The sequence below is a fragment of the Aythya marila genome (genome assembly GCF_965140915.1).
Source record: "Aythya marila genome assembly, chromosome: 28".
NCBI classification, from domain to species: domain Eukaryota; kingdom Metazoa; phylum Chordata; class Aves; order Anseriformes; family Anatidae; genus Aythya; species Aythya marila.
In genome coordinates, this window is record NC_139069.1 from 2,378,681 (window position 1) to 2,396,522 (window position 17,842).

At 50.8% G+C, this 17,842-nt stretch overlaps 2 protein-coding genes across 2 annotated transcripts; one reads left to right on the forward strand and one right to left on the reverse strand.

Moving 5' to 3' along the window:
• Window positions 1-1,461: 1,461 nt before the first annotated feature.
• LOC309888278 (olfactory receptor 14C36-like) lies at window positions 1,462-2,400 on the forward strand (the record flags this gene model as incomplete). Its single annotated transcript, XM_082780517.1, has 1 exon — window positions 1,462-2,400. The coding sequence occupies one exon, from the start codon at window positions 1,462-1,464 to the stop codon at window positions 2,398-2,400; it is 939 nt and encodes a 312-aa protein (XP_082636643.1).
• An 11,666-nt stretch (window positions 2,401-14,066) lies between these two features.
• Window positions 14,067-15,103, reverse strand: LOC309888111 (olfactory receptor 14J1-like; the record flags this gene model as incomplete). The annotated part of the gene is made up of 1 exon (XM_082780348.1): window positions 14,067-15,103. One exon carries the CDS (start codon window positions 15,101-15,103, stop codon window positions 14,168-14,170), a length of 936 nt encoding a protein of 311 aa, XP_082636474.1. The 3' UTR covers window positions 14,067-14,167.
• Between the last annotated feature and the right edge of the window lie 2,739 nt (window positions 15,104-17,842).

A 17,842-nucleotide genomic window follows, 5' to 3' on the forward strand; every position in this document is an offset into this window, starting at 1 on the left:
AGGAAGACCGAGTCTTGGTTTATCAGAAATGGAAGACTTGCTTGGATTCTGTGCTTTCAGATTCTTGGTGTGGAAGGAAGGCAGGGTTCATGACAATGAATTGTCTGGATTGTACAGGAGACTGAGACTCCAAGAGTATTGCAGGGAGAGATCAATATGGCAGCAATTAACGTGATCAAATCCCTTCAGGCACCTCAGCCTGAAGACTGAAACATCAATGTTTGTTGTCTCCTCAGGGCTTGTCAGGTGTTAAGGAGCTGCAACCCCTGTGATGTCCTGTACTTAGGAAGCACAGAGCTTGTGGGATGGGGTCTGTGAGCATGGACAGGGAGGGGATGTGGGGACAGAGAACCAGCTCCCAGCAGGGACATAGAAACAAGTAGGGACATGGGCAGGCAGTGAGAGGGAGCTGCTGCCAGAAATGCTGTGCGAGGGAGGGCTCAGGCACCTCCCTGCAACCCTCTGCAGGGCAGGCGCCTTCCCTGGGACACCCCCTGCTCTCCTCTCCCACCAGCACAGCCTCTGCCCTCAAGCCCCCGGTGTCCCCAGCAGGAGCTGCCTTATCTGCAGGCAGAGCTGCAGCACAGGAGGGTCTGCTGAGTGTCCGTCTGTCCCTCCCTGGCCTTGCCTCCCCTGGCAGCAGCACGCTGGCATTCCTCCTGGCTTCTCCAGCTGGCCGTGCTGCTGCTGGTCTTGTTCCCAGGCTGGCTGGGGATGGGGGTTTCACATGCCTGTGGGGTGAGCCCTCTGTGTGCTTGGGGGAAGGGGAGTACGGGGACAGAGTGAGGGGTCTGGAGATGGGCACTTTAAACCTGGATTCCTCTGCTCTCAGCAGGGTCTTTGCTCTTTTCAATCAAACATGTGAGTAGAACTTTCCTGCAGCTCTCACAGGGCATCTGAGACCGTACTTGATGGACAGACTGGCTGTTTTCCCTAAAGAACACTGTGCACTAAAGTGACAGTCCCTTTTTCTCTGATAATGATCTACAAGGATTCACTTTCAGTCCAGCAGAAATAGCCAGGATCTGTGGCTCGGAGACATTCCTCAGGAGTGGTGGGACAGCTGAAAGAAACAATACAAAACAAATAAATATATATATATATAAAACACCTCCACAGCTCTGCTCTGTAGTTTGGTGGACAGGGAGCAACACTGGGGCAAAACATTTTCAGATCAGGAAGGAAGTGAAACCAACATTTCCCCATGTTCCTCTTCACCTCTTGCTGTAGGACAGGGCTGACTCCTGCAGTGCCCATAGAAGAGGCCCCTGTTCCAACAGACTCCGTCAGGCAGAATGAATCAGGATGCATGAAAGGGATCTGCCAAATGTCTGCCAGAAAGTGCACAATATAGGTGATGATTTTAAATGAGAAACTGAATTAATTTCCCTCTGATACATTTCCTGTACTTTATTACTCTCATCCTCTTCTTTGTTCAGGACCACATCTCAAAAAAAGCAGATGTCCAACAGAAGCACCATCACTGAATTCCTGCTGCTGGCATTCGCAGACACGCGCGAGCTGCAGCTCCTGCACTTCGCGCTCTTCCTGGGCATCTACCTGGCTGCCCTCCTGGGCAACGGCCTCATCCTCAGCGCCGTAGCCTGCCACCACCGCCTCCACACCCCCATGTACTTCTTCCTCCTCAACCTCGCCCTCCTGGACCTGGGCTGCATCTCCACCACTCTGCCCAAAGCCATGGCCAATGCCTTCTGGGACACCAGGGCCATCTCCTATCAAGGATGTGCAGCCCAAGTTCTCTTTTCTGTTTTCTTCTTTGGCTCAGAGTTTTCCCTTCTCACTGTCATGGCCTATGACCGCTACGTTGCCATCTGCAAACCCCTGCACTACGGGAGCCTCCTGGGCAGCAGAGCTTGTGCCCAGATGGCAGCAGCTGCCTGGGGCAGTGGCTTTCTCAATGCTGTCCTGCACACGGCCAACACATTTTCCCTGCCCCTCTGTCGAGGCAATGCTGTGGACCAGTTCTTCTGTGAAATCCCCCACATCCTCAAGCTCTCCTGCTCACATGCCTACCTCAGGGAAGCTAGGGTACTTTTCTTTACTCTTTGTTCAGTCTTTGGTTGTTTCATTTTCATTGTGCTGTCCTATGTGCAGATCCTCAGGGCAGTGCTGAGGATGCCCTCTGAGCAGGGCCGGCACAAAGCCTTTTCCACGTGCCTCCCTCACCTGGCCGTGGTTTCCCTCTTTGTCAGCACTGCCATGTTTGCCTACCTGAAGCCTTCCTCCATCTCTTCCACATCCCTGGACCTGATAATGGCAGTTCTGTACTCGGTGGTGCCTCCAGCACTGAACCCCCTCATCTATAGCATGAGGAACCAGGAGCTCAAGGATACAGTGAAGAAAATCTTTGGATACACTGTTACAGTAATATTCCAATAGACCTAACTGTACTTTTAGTTTAAAATGTGTTTATGACAATCTCATATATTTTTTGTATTTCTATTTCTTAATAATAGTGCTTCTGATTAATTTTTTTTTTTCCCAGCCTCCTACCTTTTAATTTAATTTTATTTATTTATATATATATATTATGTTATTTTCTCATGTACATATAGAACCAGGCTTCCTGTTTAGATAAAGACAATAAAGAAACAGAAATTCTGTTGAGTCCATGACTGGACAAAAGAAACAGAAAAGAAAGAAGAAACAGAAATTCTGCTGACTGTGGGATCCCCTCTGCCTACACACCAAGGAGGACATGGACAGAAAGAAGGCCCCCAGATGGGTTGTCCTGTCCCTTCTGCTTGAGTCCATGACTGCACAGCAGCAGGCACAAGGCTTGGCTGTGTCTAGCCACGAAGCTGCAAGGCCAGCAGCAGGCCCCTGGCTTGGAAGCTGCTGCTGAGGTGACTTGTGTCTGCTTGGCTGAGAGGCCGCAAGGAGCCTGCTGGGTTGGGATGCCTACTTCAGGAGTGGTTTCCACCCTGATGGAGCTTCCTTTGGTAGTAGGAAAGAGCAGGAGAGAAAAAACTGCCACAAAGTGCACCTTGGAAGTTATGCACTGGCCACAAGGAGGAAGAAATGTCCCTCAAAGTATATTGCTGTGGTGCCAGAAGTCAACTAAAGAGTGTGATCAGATCCTAGCTTTCTGTTTCAAGGAACAGCTAATGAGGGTTTGTGAGACATGGGTGAAATGATGGAAATGCTGGGATGAGAACAAGGTGGTGAACAGAGATGGGCGTCTGCAGACTTCAAGGAAATAGGGCAAAAGTAGGATAGCACAGGAATGCCTGCAGAGGATAAGGCAGAGGGTGCTGGTAAAAAGGGAAGGCCCCAACAGCCCTGAGGTTTTTGTTCCTTTGTCTGATGAGGACATGAGTAGTCATTACACTGGAGCCTCATTGCCTCCCTGCAAACCTGTGCAAATGGAGGTGTCGTACCATTGTTCTTCCCAAGGCATCACACTGCCCACCACATCCCACAGATCCCCTGGAAAAGCCCTGAGCCAGACATGGGGTACAGGATCTCGCCTCCAGTAGCTGGGGTCAGGCCTTGGCCCTTCTGCTTCGTCAAAGGAAACCAAGACTTTTCTCAGCACACTGCCTTTGCCTGTCAGCAATCATGGCTTCCAATTATGTGCCCTAACAAGTCCCTGGGGAAGTTGTCTTACTAACAGCCCTCAGTGGGGCCCATTAATACTCCAAGTCACTTTGACTTTTCCTTCTGACTTTACATTCTTAAGCAATTGCATCGCTCTCCTCTCTGAGGAGTTCCATGGTATATTTTGGTGCACAGTCCATGAAGCTCAGTACCTGAGCTTCATTGACTGTGCATGTAAATACACCATGGAACTCATTAAATTGAAGAAACTCCTAAGATCTCTTCAATACTTTTCTTCATGACTTCAAAACTTGTACAGCTAATTACAGAGCTTGTGTGATATTCTTAAGGAAGAAGATTTCAAAAAGCACCTAGTACATATCTTTTCTTGTTTTAAAGGCTAAATTTTGCTGCATTTGAGTTTTCAGCATCATTCTTCTATTGCTATTGATCCACGGAAACTTCTTTGGAGACTTCAGTAGGGAGCAGAGAAAAGCAGAGTCAGGAGGTCTGAAACCTCTACTGCCAGCAGTGGTCTTTGTCCCTGTAACTGCAGCCAAGCTCAGCGCATGAAACCTTTTCAAAGACAAGTCAGGCATTCCTTGGGTAAAATAATGAAGCAAATAATAAATAAAATAAAATAAAATAAAATAAAATAAAATAAAATAAAATAAAATAAAATAAAATAAAATAAAATAAAATAAAATAAAATAAAATAAAATAAAATAAAATAAAATAAAATAATAAATAAAATAAAATAATAAAAAAGTTGAAATGACCATCAGAACTTGAGAAATTCTGGTTAAATCTTATTAGACAACTGGACATGGTTCTCTTGTGTCTTCTGTCAAAAACTCAGGATGAGAAGTAAAAAAATATATCTTCAAGTGGCTTTAGATGTACCCATGACCTTTGCCTCTTTTGGGAAATTGTTCTCTTTCAGCCACGGAAACCTAAATTGAGTAATGTGAAAAGACCTGCCCAGTCAATAGAGTAGGGCAAAGTCCTACTTCCTGTGCTATAGATGCAGAAGGCAAAAAGAATTGCATTGTGCCTGACACTACTCTGGGACGTGTCACCCAGGTCAGGCAACTTTACCTTAGTGCTGACAAGTCCATCACTAAACCACGCTCCCAAGCTCTACATCTACACCTTGGCTCTCCAGTCGATGACCCAGCTCATGGATGGCAATCAGGGAGTCTCGGTTAGCGCGATGCTGCCTCAGGTGTGCCAGCATGGTAGCCATTGGCACCTGCTGTTCTTCAGCCCTCAGCAAACCCCCAACAGAAGGATTCTGCGGAAGGCCAAACAAGGTAGACAACTGTTTCATGTCCTTTGTCTCCAAGGCAGCTCTGCCAAAGCCCCACCCGTGGTGCCCTCTTGAAACTCAGAATTCCCTCTCCTGAAGCAGTCTATGCCAAGGATGCACATAGCCTCTGGACAAGTCCCAAAGGGGTGCTTTTGCCATTCCTTCCCAGTTAGACTCACTTCAGCCTCCAGTACAGTTATCTCTTGGGATTCCCCTATCACTCCAGAAATACAGGTGGGTTCTACCTCTTTCTAGCTTGATGGCATCAGGGTACTCTGTGCACCGGTGTCTAGTAGAGCGTGATACATTTTGTGGGTCTGATGTACCCAGCCATTAAATACATCCATTCCAGTAAATCCCATTGTCCCTTTCCTCCCTGCCTCCCCCTGGCTGGAAGGAGGACCCCTCTAGTCCTGCTCGTCATATTTATTACTGTGTCTGGTAGACAGCACACTGGAAACATGTCCCACCATGGCACTGTCATTCCATGGTGCAGTGGAGAGGGTGTTGATAGCAAAGGGATGCATTCGAGTGTGGAAGGTAAGGCCCAGCAGAGACAAGGAATCAAGGCAGTGGGGTGGGGGAGGCCAGCAGAAGCAGCCCAAGGGCTGGTGCTGCTTGTGAGGACACGTTTGTGGCAGCAGCCTGAGTGGGCAGCAGCTGTGCGCAGGCGAGGGGAGGCCAGGAAGCGCATGCCAAGAGCGCTCCTGCCAGCAGAGCCAAGGCCGGGGCCAAGGGCAGAGGCAGGCCCAGGCCAGGGGGCTGCAAGGGCCATGCTGAGCTCCCTGCCCCTGCAGCAGCCACCCTGGCCCTCGGCCTCCTCTCCCCTGCCCCTGCAGCTCTGGGCTCCCTTTGCACAGCCCTGGCTCTGCAGCACCAAGCCCTGCTGGGAGCCCTCCCCTGCAAGCTGCCACTGCTCCCTGACGCTGCTGTTGCCCTCTGCCGGGCACTGCCCAGCCCAGCCCAGCCCCTGCCCACCTCTCCCCACCTCCCTGCCCTCTCCCCAGCCCAGCCCAGCAGCCCAGGCTGGGCTGGCCCCTGGGCAGTGCCCAGTGCAGGCTGCTGCAGGGCTCTGGGCATGGCCACCACAGCCCCAGCCCCTCAAAGGCACTGCAGCTGCTGGCACAAAGGTGGCTTTGGGCCTCCCCAGCAGCCCCTGCACTGGGGCCAGCCCCAGCTCAGGAGGTGGAGGTCCGTGAAGCTGCAGGAGCCCTGCTCTCTGCCTGGGAGATCCCCAGCACACAGTGCCTGTGCCCTGCAGGGCCAGCCCCGCTCCCCAGGCCAGCACAAGAGGCCTGGCCCAGCCACAGAGCAGCTCCACATTCCTCTCCAGGTTGCCATTTGCCATCAAACCCAGCACCAGTGGACACTCCCAGGCCAGTCAAGGCCAGTTATTACTGTTTGCTGGGCCATATGCTACCAAGAAGTCAGATTCCAGTCCAGCCCTTTGTCCTTCAGTGATCACTATGGGAATCTGATCCATCCTGAAGCCCAGAAAAACAAGAGGGCTGTTCAGGGAGGAGCTCCTTGGGTGTATTTCTGACACCAGCTTTAGAAGAGGTGTACAGAGATGTGGAGGAGATGCCACTCTAGGGGCATCAGGAAACTCACCAAGGTGCATGAGATCTGATGGCTAACCCACGTACAAGAGCACAAGAGAACAATGTGGAGACCAAAAGAGAGTAGCAGGGAAAAGGCCACGTCCTGCTGCTGGCCATGGCCATGGCTCCAGGGAAGCAGCAGCCCCGACCCACAGGCAGCAGAGAGGCAGAGCCCAGCGGGCAGTGAGGGGCAGCCCCGAGTACCACCAGGGCTGCTCCTGCATGTGTCAGCTGGGTTCTTGGCCCTGAGCCCCTCCTGCATGCTGGGGATGCTCCCCCAGCTCCAGAGGGGAAGGGAAGAGAGGGATACTGAGACCAATGAATTTCCGCTGACTTCTTTATTGTCTTTATCTACCTAGGAAGCATGGATCAGTGTGTACATTAGCTGATATGGTAAAAAATTACACAAAATATAACATTCAGAATGCTGAGAACTACGTTATAAAATACAAATAAAATATTGTTAAAATATTAACAGAGAAAAATAATTTTAAAAATGTTCTATCATTTTCCCAAATATCCTTTGATTTCTGATAGGATTACTATTAATGACAATGTTATGATAACACTAGGAATGATAAAAATGATACAATATAATGTGAATCAAAACATTTGCATATTATTAAGAATACATCTTCTGAACACATCATGGATGCTTAAGAGGAATGTATGGAAAGAGTTTCCTCACTGCATTCTTGAGCTCCTCGTTCCTCATGCTGTAGATGATGGGGTTCAGTGCTGGAGGCACCACCGAGTAGAGAAGTGTGACCACCAGGTCCAGGGATAGCGAGGAAATGGAGGAGGGCTTCAGGTAGGCAAACACGGCAGTGCTGACAAACAGGGAGACCACAGCCAGGTGAGGGAGGCACGTGGAAAAGGCTTTGTGCCGGCCCTGAGAAGACGGCATCCTCAGCACTGCCCTGAAGATCTGCACATAGGACAGCACAATGAAAACAAAACAACCACAGCCTAAAGAAAAACTAAACACAAGTGCCCCAGCTTCCCTGAGGTAGGCATGTGAGCAGGAGAGCTTGAGGATCTGGGGAACTTCACAGAAGAACTGGTCCACAGCATTGCCATGGCAGAGGGGTAGGGAAAACGTGTTGGCCGTGTGCAGGACAGCATGGAGAAAGCCACTGCCCCAGGCAGCTGCTGCCATCTCAGATCTCCAGGCTGGGAGAGGAGTGGTTGGAGAGCTGCCAGGCAGAGAAGGACCTGGGAGTGATGGTGGATAGTCGGCTGAATATGAGCCAGCAGTGTGCTCAGGTGGCCAAGAAGGCCAACGGCATCCTGGTTTGTATCAGGAACAGTGTGACCAGCAGGGCTAGGGAGGTGATCGTCCCCCTGTACTCAGCTCTGGTGAGGCCGCACCTCGAGTACTGTGTTCAGTTTTGGGCCCCTCGCTACAAGAAGGACATGGAGGTGCTTGAGCGGGTGCAGAGAAGGGCGACGAAGCTGGTGAGGGGCCTGGAGAACAAGTCCTATGAGGAGCGGCTGAGGGAGCTGGGCTTGTTCAGCCTGGAGAAGAGGAGGCTCAGGGGTGACCTTATTGCTCTCTACAGATACCTTAAAGGAGGCTGTTGTGAGGTGGGGGTTGGCCTGTTCTCCCATCTGCCTCGTGACAGGACAAAGGGGAATGGGCTAAAGTCGTGCCAGGGGAGTTTTAGGCTGGATGTTAGGAAGAACTTCTTTACCGAATGGGTTGTTAGACATTGGAACAGGCTGCCCAGGGAAGTGGTGGAGTCACCATCCCTGGAGGTCTTTAAAAGACGTTTAGATGTAGAGCTTAGGGATATGGTTTAGTGGGGACTGTTAGCGTTAGGTCAGAGGTTGGACTCGATGATCTTGAGGTCTCTTCCAACCTAGAAATTCTGTGATTCTGTGAAAGCCTTTTCCATGTGCCTCCCTCACCTGGCCATGGTATCCCTGTTTATCAACACTTCCATATTTGCCTACCTAAAGCTCCCCTCCATTTCCTTGCCGTCCATGGACCTGGTGCTCGCACTTCTGTACTCAGTGGTACCTCCAGCACTGAACCCCCTCATCTACAGCATGAGAAACCAGGAGCTCAAGAATGCATTAAAGGAAGTCTTTGGGAACCTGCTTTTTTGCAAGCAATAATGACTGTGAGTCCCCTGATTATTTCATGAACTGTGAGGAAAAAAATTTGTTATTATTTTTCCCTATAAATATTTTCTTCATATTATTTGTTTTGGTTCAAATAACATTATCCTTAACCTGGTATTATATTTTTATTTCATTTAAAATGACAATCTTCTACTTACTTAAAGAAGCAGGCTTACCATGTAGATAAACACAATTAAAAAAAAAAAAAAAATCAGAAATACGTCATCAGCTGCCGTCTCCTCCCATCCTCTTTGGAGCTGGGGGAGCAGCCCCAGCATGCAGGAGGGGCTCAGGACCAGGATCTCTGGTGTCACATGGAGGTGGGGTCAGGGCTGCTGTTTCCCTGGAGCCATGGCCATGGCCAGCAGCAGAACGTGGCCTTTTCACTGCTACTCTCTTTTGGTCTCCACATTTTTCTCCTTTTCTCTTTTATTTGGATAAGCCATCAGATCTCGTGTACCTTGGTGACAGTCCTGTTGTCTCTGCTGTGGCATCCCAATTCCTGCAGGCAGCAGCAGGCACTGTACAGCCTGAGGTCACAGCTGGCCCCCCTGCTAGGACCACAGTAACAATAGGGCCTTGCTCAGGTCAAACCCACAAGCCCAGACGCCTTTTCCAAAGCTGCTGCCAGGAACACAGCCAAGGGGTTGCTCCCTGCTCTTCTGTTTTCTGGGCATCTTTGTGGAGTTCAGCCTTAAAAAGTCCCAGGGTGCTCTGTGAGGGATCAAGGGCTGCACCAAGAGCTCTCTTTATGGTGGCACTTGCCTAAGTAGACAAGTGGATTGATCTTGATGGGACTGCACCTCCTGCAGTGGGGCTGATGGCCGATGAGGGACTGCAGAGGAATCTGGAGATACCAGGAGATGTCAGGGGATGTGCAGGAACAATGTGCTCAGTGGGTAGTGATTAGAACCTCGTAAAATGAGTGACCATCTGAAGTAGAATTTTTAGGTGTATTTTTTAAAGGGAAAAGTGAATCTGAGGAGTCTTTGTTCTCAACAGATCTCTGCAATGCCAGGGGAGGCCATGAAGAGCCAGCAGGTGAAGGCCCATAAGACTGCAAAGGAACAGTGGAGATCCTCGTATAGGATCCTGGGCAGCACTAGGTCTGGTGCAGCACTCGCCGTCCTTTTGTGCCCTTAGAGACACCCCATGGCCCTGCCCAGCACTGCCCTGTGCTGCTGAGCCATCAGGGCAGATGGAAAGGGGCTCAGCAGCAGAGATCCCCATGGACGTAGGTCTGGTGCCCAGCCTGAGCAGCATGGGCAGGGGGGGAGACCCCCAGGGATCCCAGGGCACCACAGCCCCTGGCTCTCGCAGCAGCACTGCCAGCTTGGGGCCCTGAAGAGAGCACAGGGAGGGAAGCAGCAATGGCCGGCCAGGCCAACACAGACACACTGCCCTGGATAAGGCTCTCTGGGAGCAGGGATGGCCCTGGGGAAGAGCAGGACAGCATTGCTGGGCCTGCACTGATGGGGAAAGGGAAAGGGAAAGCTCTTTGTGCAGGCCCCTGCTCAGGGCAGGCTGCTCTGTGGCTGGGCCAGGCCTCTTGTGCTGGCCTGGGGAGCGGGGCTGGCCCTGCGGGGCACAGGCACTGTGTGCTGGGGATCTGCCAGGCAAGAGAGCAGGGCTCCTGCAGCTTCACAGACCTCCATCACCTTGCAGCATAGCCAGCCTCCTCCTTGCTCACCTCAACCAGAAACTACACATGCATGAGCTGCCTGCTTCCTCCTCCTCTGAAGGGAGAGGAGGAAACACATCTACAGGGAGAGAAGAAAGGACATAAAAACTCACAGAGTGATAGACACATGAGGAAGGGAAAGGAAAAGAAAAATGAAAGAAAAAGAAATAACAACCCCAAACATAAAGAATATTTAGTAACTCATCAATTCCCACAAGAAGACTGCAGTGCTGTCAGTCTCTGAGAAACTGATACCTTGTCTTAGAAAGATGACCCAAATATTTAGTGCTGAGCACCATGTTCTGTCCCATGTGGACTGTCTAGAGCTCAAGTGCTCAATCTGGTGTGAGCAGGCAGAGGAGAGCTCTGCAATCCCTGTGCCACAGGCACCACAGCCCCCTCACTCTGCAGAGCAGCACCGCCAGCTGGGGTTTGGGCTGGAGCTGGGGCTGGGGCTGAGAGGGTGCTTCCCCTGAGTGTCTGCTAGACCAGCTTCAGGCTCATGGCTTCTAGATACAAATGTGATCCCCACTGTGCACTAGGAGCTGAGAGACCACCAACAGGCATGGGGCTGGAACATTGCCTACAAGATCCCTCCTGCCCTAGCACCTCCCAGGACTGGCACGGAACTGGCTCCTGAGTGTCAGAGAGGCTGGGAGCCCAGCAGGTGTGCCATGAGCTTGGAGGATCACAACCAGATCACTTCTACCTGGGCAGGTCCTGGCCCAAAAAGGGGGTGTTTTGTAGGTGTGGTATTATAAGCTCAGTGGTGTATCAGAAGCACTAAGTCCAGCAGGAAGCTAATGGCTGTTAAATGGCCTGTGAGGTGACTGCTTTCTGAAGTAGCTGACAGGTCACCCTTGACTCCTGGCTGGGATCTGTGCCTTTAGGCTCACATCTGCCAGTGTCCATGGTAGGGCAGCAGAAGGCACTTGCTGTGCATGTAGTTTCTGAGATCGGCTCTTTCTAAGTACCTGGTAGGCCCCATAGAGGAAGAGGTCTTGGATAGGGGTTGTCATGTCAGAGGTGTCAGCTTTTGCCTGAAGTCATCCTTTAGGACTGCTTTCAGTTTTCGAGACAGAGGGGGCCACTGCCTCCAAGACGTTTGGGGCAAACTGAACCGTGCATGTGGGTTTGGAAGAAGATAGCCTGGGTACACAGAAGCCATTCTGTATCCAAAAGTTGGAGGCAGGAAACAAAATTTTGGGGTGGTACAAGAACTGCTGGGCATATTGTGCAGGGTTCAAGTACAGCCTTTGTGTTCTTCACCATCCTGACTTAGGTGCCATGTCAGTCTCTGGAAAGGAGTAGCCAACAGATATGAGACAGATACTCTGAGATCATGAAAGCCATCAGCTTGTGGGCCACAAGGAGGAGATGGGTGGGGATGATCAGAGGAGCTCAGCTCTGCCTCAGGATCTCCTGCCCCAGCAGCAGGAATGTGACTGTGGCAGGGACTGTGAGGTCACTTGTGTCTGGAGGTGGCAGGTCACCCTTGCCTTCTCCCTGGGAGCTGCACTTTTGGGCCGACATCTGGCAGTGGCCCTGCTAGGCCAGCAGAAGGCACCTGCTTGGCATGCTGACTGGGGGATCCCCTCTGCCTACACCCCCAGAGGACCCAGGCAGAAAGAAGGCCCCCAGATGGGTTGTCCTGTCCCTTGTGCTTGAGTCCATGAGTGGGCAGCAGCAGGCACAAGGCTTGGCTGTGTGTAGCCAAGAAGCTGTAAGGCCAGCAGCAGGCCCCTGGCTTGGAAGCTGCTGCTGAGGTGACTTGTGTCTGCTTGGCTGAGAGGCCGCAAGGAGCCTGCTGAGTTGGGATGCCTAATTCAGGAGTGGTTTCCACCCTGATGGAGCTTTCTTTGGTAGTAGGAAAGAGCAGGAGAAAAAAAAAAATGACACAGACTGCAGCATGGAAGTTACGCACTGGCCACGAGGAGGAAAAAATGTCCCTCAAAGGGTTGTGCTGTGGTGCCAGAGGTCAACCAAAGAGTGTCTGTGATCAGACCATGGCTTTGTGTTTCAAGGAACAGCTGGTGAGGGTTGATGAGACATTGGTGAAATGACTGAAATGCCGGGATGAGAGCAAGGGGGTGAACAGAGATGGGTGTCTGCAGATTTCAAGGAAAGAAAGAGAAATGTTGGATAGCATAGCAAAGCCTGCAGAGGAGAAGGCAGAGGGTGCTGGCAAGAATGCAGGGCCCCAAAAACCCTGACATTGTTGTCCCCTTGGCTAGAGCTTATGAGGAGAGATGTTCATTACGGTGGGGCCTCATCGATTCCTTGCAACCCTGTGCAGAGGCTGGCAGGTGTCATACCAGTGTTCTTCTCATGACATCACACTGCCCACCACATCCCACAGATCCCCAGGAAGAGCCCTGAGCCAGATGTAGGGGTGCAGGATCTCCCCTCCCACTTCCAGGGGTCAGGCCTTGGCCCCTGTGCTTCAAGAAAAGCAACCAAGAGTTTTCTCAGCACAGTGCTTTGCCTGTCTGTAATGATGACCTCCAGTTATCTACCCTAACATGTCCCTGGGGAGGCTTTGCAATTTTCAAAAAAACAAAGCTCAAGTTCTTTATTTTGTTGCCTCCAGTAATGTTTATATTCCCAAAAGGATGGCTAAGTACACGATGTATTTTAAAATGACTAAAAGGAAATTAAAAAAAATAGTGTTTATATCAATCCGTATCATATTCATTCAATGATAAATTATGAGGGTCTTGCTAAGGAAACCATTAGACAGACTGCTGAGAGATGGGTGAGCTTGAACTCACTGAAACTCAAAGCAGCAACTGGGTTGGTGAGAGAGGTCTGAATGATTAAAGAGTAAGGGGAAGGCAAACCAGGAGAACAATAGGAAGTGCATGGGTCCAGACTGGCAGCTGGTAAAAGGAGACATTCAGCATGTTCTGTGTAATCAAGATGGGTTTTGTGCCTGGAAGATGAAGGAGGGAGCACACCATGATAGAAAAGCGAGGACAATGCAAGTACAGGTGAACACCAGTATTTCTTCTCCTGCGATGAATATGCATCCTGAAAAATCACACTTCTTCATGATAGAAATTACACTTCATGTGAGACATTTTACGGAAGGGATAGAATCTTTTGAGCTGATGAGTTGTTGTTTTATTAATTAAGTACTAAATAAATTAATGGGTAATTACTGTGTGTCCTGGCACTGCAGAGCTCCCACCAGCCTATGCATCCTTTGGCTTAACTTTACCGTGACGATCCACTCACTGCCCACCCAACACAAGGCACACAGTGTCCCAGGAGAACCCTTAGGATATTCTGGTGGCTCGCAATACCTCCTTGATGCCACCAGTCCTGTCACTTGTCAATCCCAAGAAGCTGCTTCTTGACAGGTCAGGGTCTCCAGGGGCAATGGGCATCCACCAGTGACGACTCAGTCCTGACTCCCTCACCCAGCACCCCATGTCCTCATGCCCCTGTGTCCAGGTGGTACCCAAGTACAAGACCGAGGCCTTGAGCCTGGTATTCCCTGATTGTCTTCTTCACTCCAGATTGGGAAGAAGACCCCTGAGCACTGAGCAACTTCATTTTATAAACAAGATGCCACAACAGAGGCCAGGTGTCATTTAGGGATAAACACATTCAGAGAAAGCCTCTGGGTCACAGATGACGTGGTGAAAACTAACACAAAACGTAACATTCAGAATGCTAAGAATTGCATTATAAAAAAAAAATATTTAAAATATTAACAGAGAAAAATAATTTAAAAAAATATTATATCATCTTCCCAAATATCCTTTTATTTCTGTTAGGATTATTATCAATGATAGTGTTATGATAGCACTAGTAAAGATAGAAATGAAATAACATAATATGAATCAAAATTCCACATTATTAGAAATACATCTTCTGAACACATTACTGATGCTTAAGAAGCATGTATTGAAACAGTTTCCTCACTGCATCCTTCACCTCTTGGTTTCTCATGCTGTAGATGAGGGGGTTCAGTGCTGGAGGCACCACTGAGTACAGAAGTGCGACCACCAGATCCAAGGATGGTGAGGAAATGGAGGGTGGCTTCAGGTAGGCAAATATGGCAGTGCTGACAAACAAGGAAACCACAGCCAGGTGAGGGAGGCACATGGAAAAGGCTTTGTGTCGTCCCTGCTCAGAGGGCATCCTCAGCACTGCCCTGAAGATCTGCACATAGGAGAAAACAATGAAAACAAAACATCCAAAAAATAAAGAAACAGTAAACACAAGTGCCCTAACTTCCCTGAGGTAGGCATCTGAGCAGGAGAGCTTGAGGATGTGGGGGATTTCACAGAAGAACTGGTCCACAGCATTGTCATGGCAGAGGGGCAGGGAAAATGTAGTGGCCGTGTGCAGGACAGCATTGAGAAAGCCACTGCCCCAGGCAGCTGCTGCCATCTGGGCACAAGCTCTGCTGCCCACGAGGCTCCTGTAGTGCAGGGGCTTGCAGATGGCAACGTAGCGGTCGTAGGCCATGACGGTGAGAAGGGAATATTCTGCTCCAGCTAAGAAGACAAAAAAGAAGACCTGAGCAGCACAGCCTTGATAGGAGATGGCCCTGGTGTCCCAGAGGGCATTGGCCATGGCTTTGGGCAGAGTGGTGGAGATGGATCCGAGGTCAAGGAGGGCGAGGTTGAGGAGGAAGAAGTACATGGGGGTGTGGAGGCGGTGGTGGCAGGCTACGGCACTGAGGATGAGGCCGTTGCCCAGGAGGGCAGCCAGGTAGATGCCCAGGAAGAGCACGAAGTGCAGGAGCTGCAGCTCACGCGTGTCTGCGAATGCCAGCAGGAGGAACTCGCTCACAGAGCTGATGTTGGGCATATGCTTGTTCTGGGCATGGGGTCCTGCCGAAGGAACAGAAAGATGGTGACTATTAACATTAGAATTATCTAAGGAAAAGGATTTCAATTTCTCATTTAAGCCTCCCAACATGCTTGCTCACTTCCATGAAGATATTTGGCAGATCCCTTTCTTGCAGTTGGATTGATGCTGCCTTAGGCTGTGCTTTGGAGCAGAGGACTCTGCTTTAGGCAATGCAGGAGTCAATACTGTCCTACACCAATAGGTAAATAACATAGGAAGACTTGTATCTTTTCTTCTAGCTTAGCCATTACTCCTGTGGAGAATCTCTAAGGCAGAAATCCTGTACATTTCTTTCTTATTGCATGTGAAATACTGTGGATCCTGTGGATCCTCTCCATGGATTCAGTTGATCTGTGCTGCAGGAAAACTGAACTCAGAAGTTCACCTGAGAATAACTTGGACACTGCTGAGAGCAGAGCAATCCAAGCTCAAAGTGTCCATCTCCAGACCCCCCACTCTGTCCCCATACTCCCATACTCCCTTTCCCCCAAGCACACCGAGGGCTCACCCCACAGGCATGTGAAACCCCCATCCCCAGCCAGCCTGGGAACAAGAACAGCAGCAGCACGGCCAGCTGGAGAAGCCAGGAGGAATGCCAGCGTGCTGCTGCCAGGGCAGGCAAGGCCAGGGAGGGACAGACGGACACTCAGCAGACCCTCCTGTGCTGCAGCTCTGCCTGCAGACGAGGCAGCTCCTGCTGGGGACACCAGGGCAGAGGTTGTGCTGGTGGGAGAGGAGAGCAGGGGGTGTCCCAGGGAAGGTGCCTGCCCTGCAGGGGATGGGAGGGAGGTGCCTGAGCCCTCCCTAAAACAACATTTCTGGCAGCAGCTCCCTCTCACTGCCTGCCCATGTCCCTGCTACCTGCCCATATCCTTGCCAGGAGCCAGATTAGCGTCAGCTCAGTAAAAACCTGAGGAGTCCACAAACATGACATTGGTCCAATCTTTAACCTGAGGTGGCTGAAGGCACTTTATGAAGTTCATTTCTGACATATGGATCTCTCAGTGCAATGCTCCGGGAGTCTCAGTCTCTTACACAATGCTGACAACAAATTACCTTGAAACCTACCTGCACTCCACTGCCATAAGCTCAAAACACAGACTATAGAAAAAATCTTACCCTTCAGGTAACCCCAGTTTTAGCCTTCCTCTCTAAATGTCCAACCATAGATGCCATTCTCTAAAGCATCTTCCACTCCTTTCTGGAGAAACAGAGAGACCCACCCTGCCAGATGCTATCAGCCATCAGATGTGCCAGCTGTAGAAGACCCCTCTGGCAACCCCACCTGCAGTGCCCTGCTGCCAGAGCCTCACGGTGTCAAGAGCCTGCAGATGTGTCCTGCCACACGCTGCCCTCTGTTGTTGCGCTCCTCAGTGCCTCCCAGCCCTCTCTCCTTCTCTCCTCTCTGTGTGCCAGCTGCGGTCAGAGCCCCCAGCCCTGCTGCGCTGTGCAGAGGAGCTGCTCCTGGGCACATCTGTCTCTCTGCACCACGGCCCTCTTGCCACGAGCTCTCTCTGTCCCATGAGCCTGGCCCAGCTCAACAGCACAGCACCAGCCCAAGGCACTGCAATCACCCCTCTGGGGGCTTTGCTGATGAGCCCATGAACCTCAGGCACTCCGAGACAATCGAAGACATCTCTTCAGAAGTCCAAGTCAGAGGCAAGTTTCCTGCAGTGTCCCCCTGAGGGCCAGCACTGACACAGCCTCCCTTGGAGCTCGTTAGAGCAGAACTCTAGAGGCAGTGAGGACAAGGAGAAAAAGGCAATGTGAAGGTGACACTGATGTGTAGGAAAACTGGATGTGTGTCACCAAGCACAAGGGCCAGGCCTTGACCCATGTCCCCTGGGAAGGGAGATCCTTTACATTCAGAGACAGCTCAGGGCTCTTTGTGGTGCAGTAGCAGATGGGGATGTACATGACCAAGTGCAGGAGAATGGTACAACCCCTGCCTGGTTCATGGGTGCATGCATAGCGATAATGAGGACCTTGGGCTCATTATCAACTTGTCTCTTCGAATTCATCAGTGGCAGTGAGTTTCAGTCAGAAATGAGAGTAGGGACTTTCAGCCTTGGTATAACCCTTGATCCTCTCCACACCAGGCTGTCCTAGGGACTCCCAGACCTGTACCTCTTTAGTGGCTATTGTAGGCACTTGTCCGTGAGGTGTTACACCGAGTCTGAGCTGAGTCTGATAACTCAGATCTTCTTGGTGTCCATGCTCCTCCTAAGGCAGCTCTGTAGGAAGCTTGGCCTGGTTTCTGGTGAGCAGGCACCACTGCTGTATGGCATCCCTCGTGGTGCTCAGGCCTTCCTCCTCCTGGGCACCGCTCACTTAGCAGGGTCCCAGTCTGCCCATGTGTAGGGTTCCTCTTCCTCTGGTGCAAGACTGGGTTCTTCTTGTAAATGTCAAGAGGATTCTCTAGGCAAAATCCTGCATTTTCTCAAGTTTCGCCCACACTGATGCTCCATTCTCTCAGCTGAAGACGGCATCCCAACCCATCATAATTCTTGTGGCCTGTCAGCCAAGCAGACTCAAGTCACCTCAGCAGCAGCTTCCAAGCCAGGGGCCTGCTGCTGGCCTTGCAGCTTCTTGGCTACACACAGCCAAGCCTTGTGCCTGCTGCTGTGCAGTCATGGACTCAAGCAGAAGGGACAGGACAACCCATATGGGGGCCTTCTTTCTGCCTGGGTCCTCCTG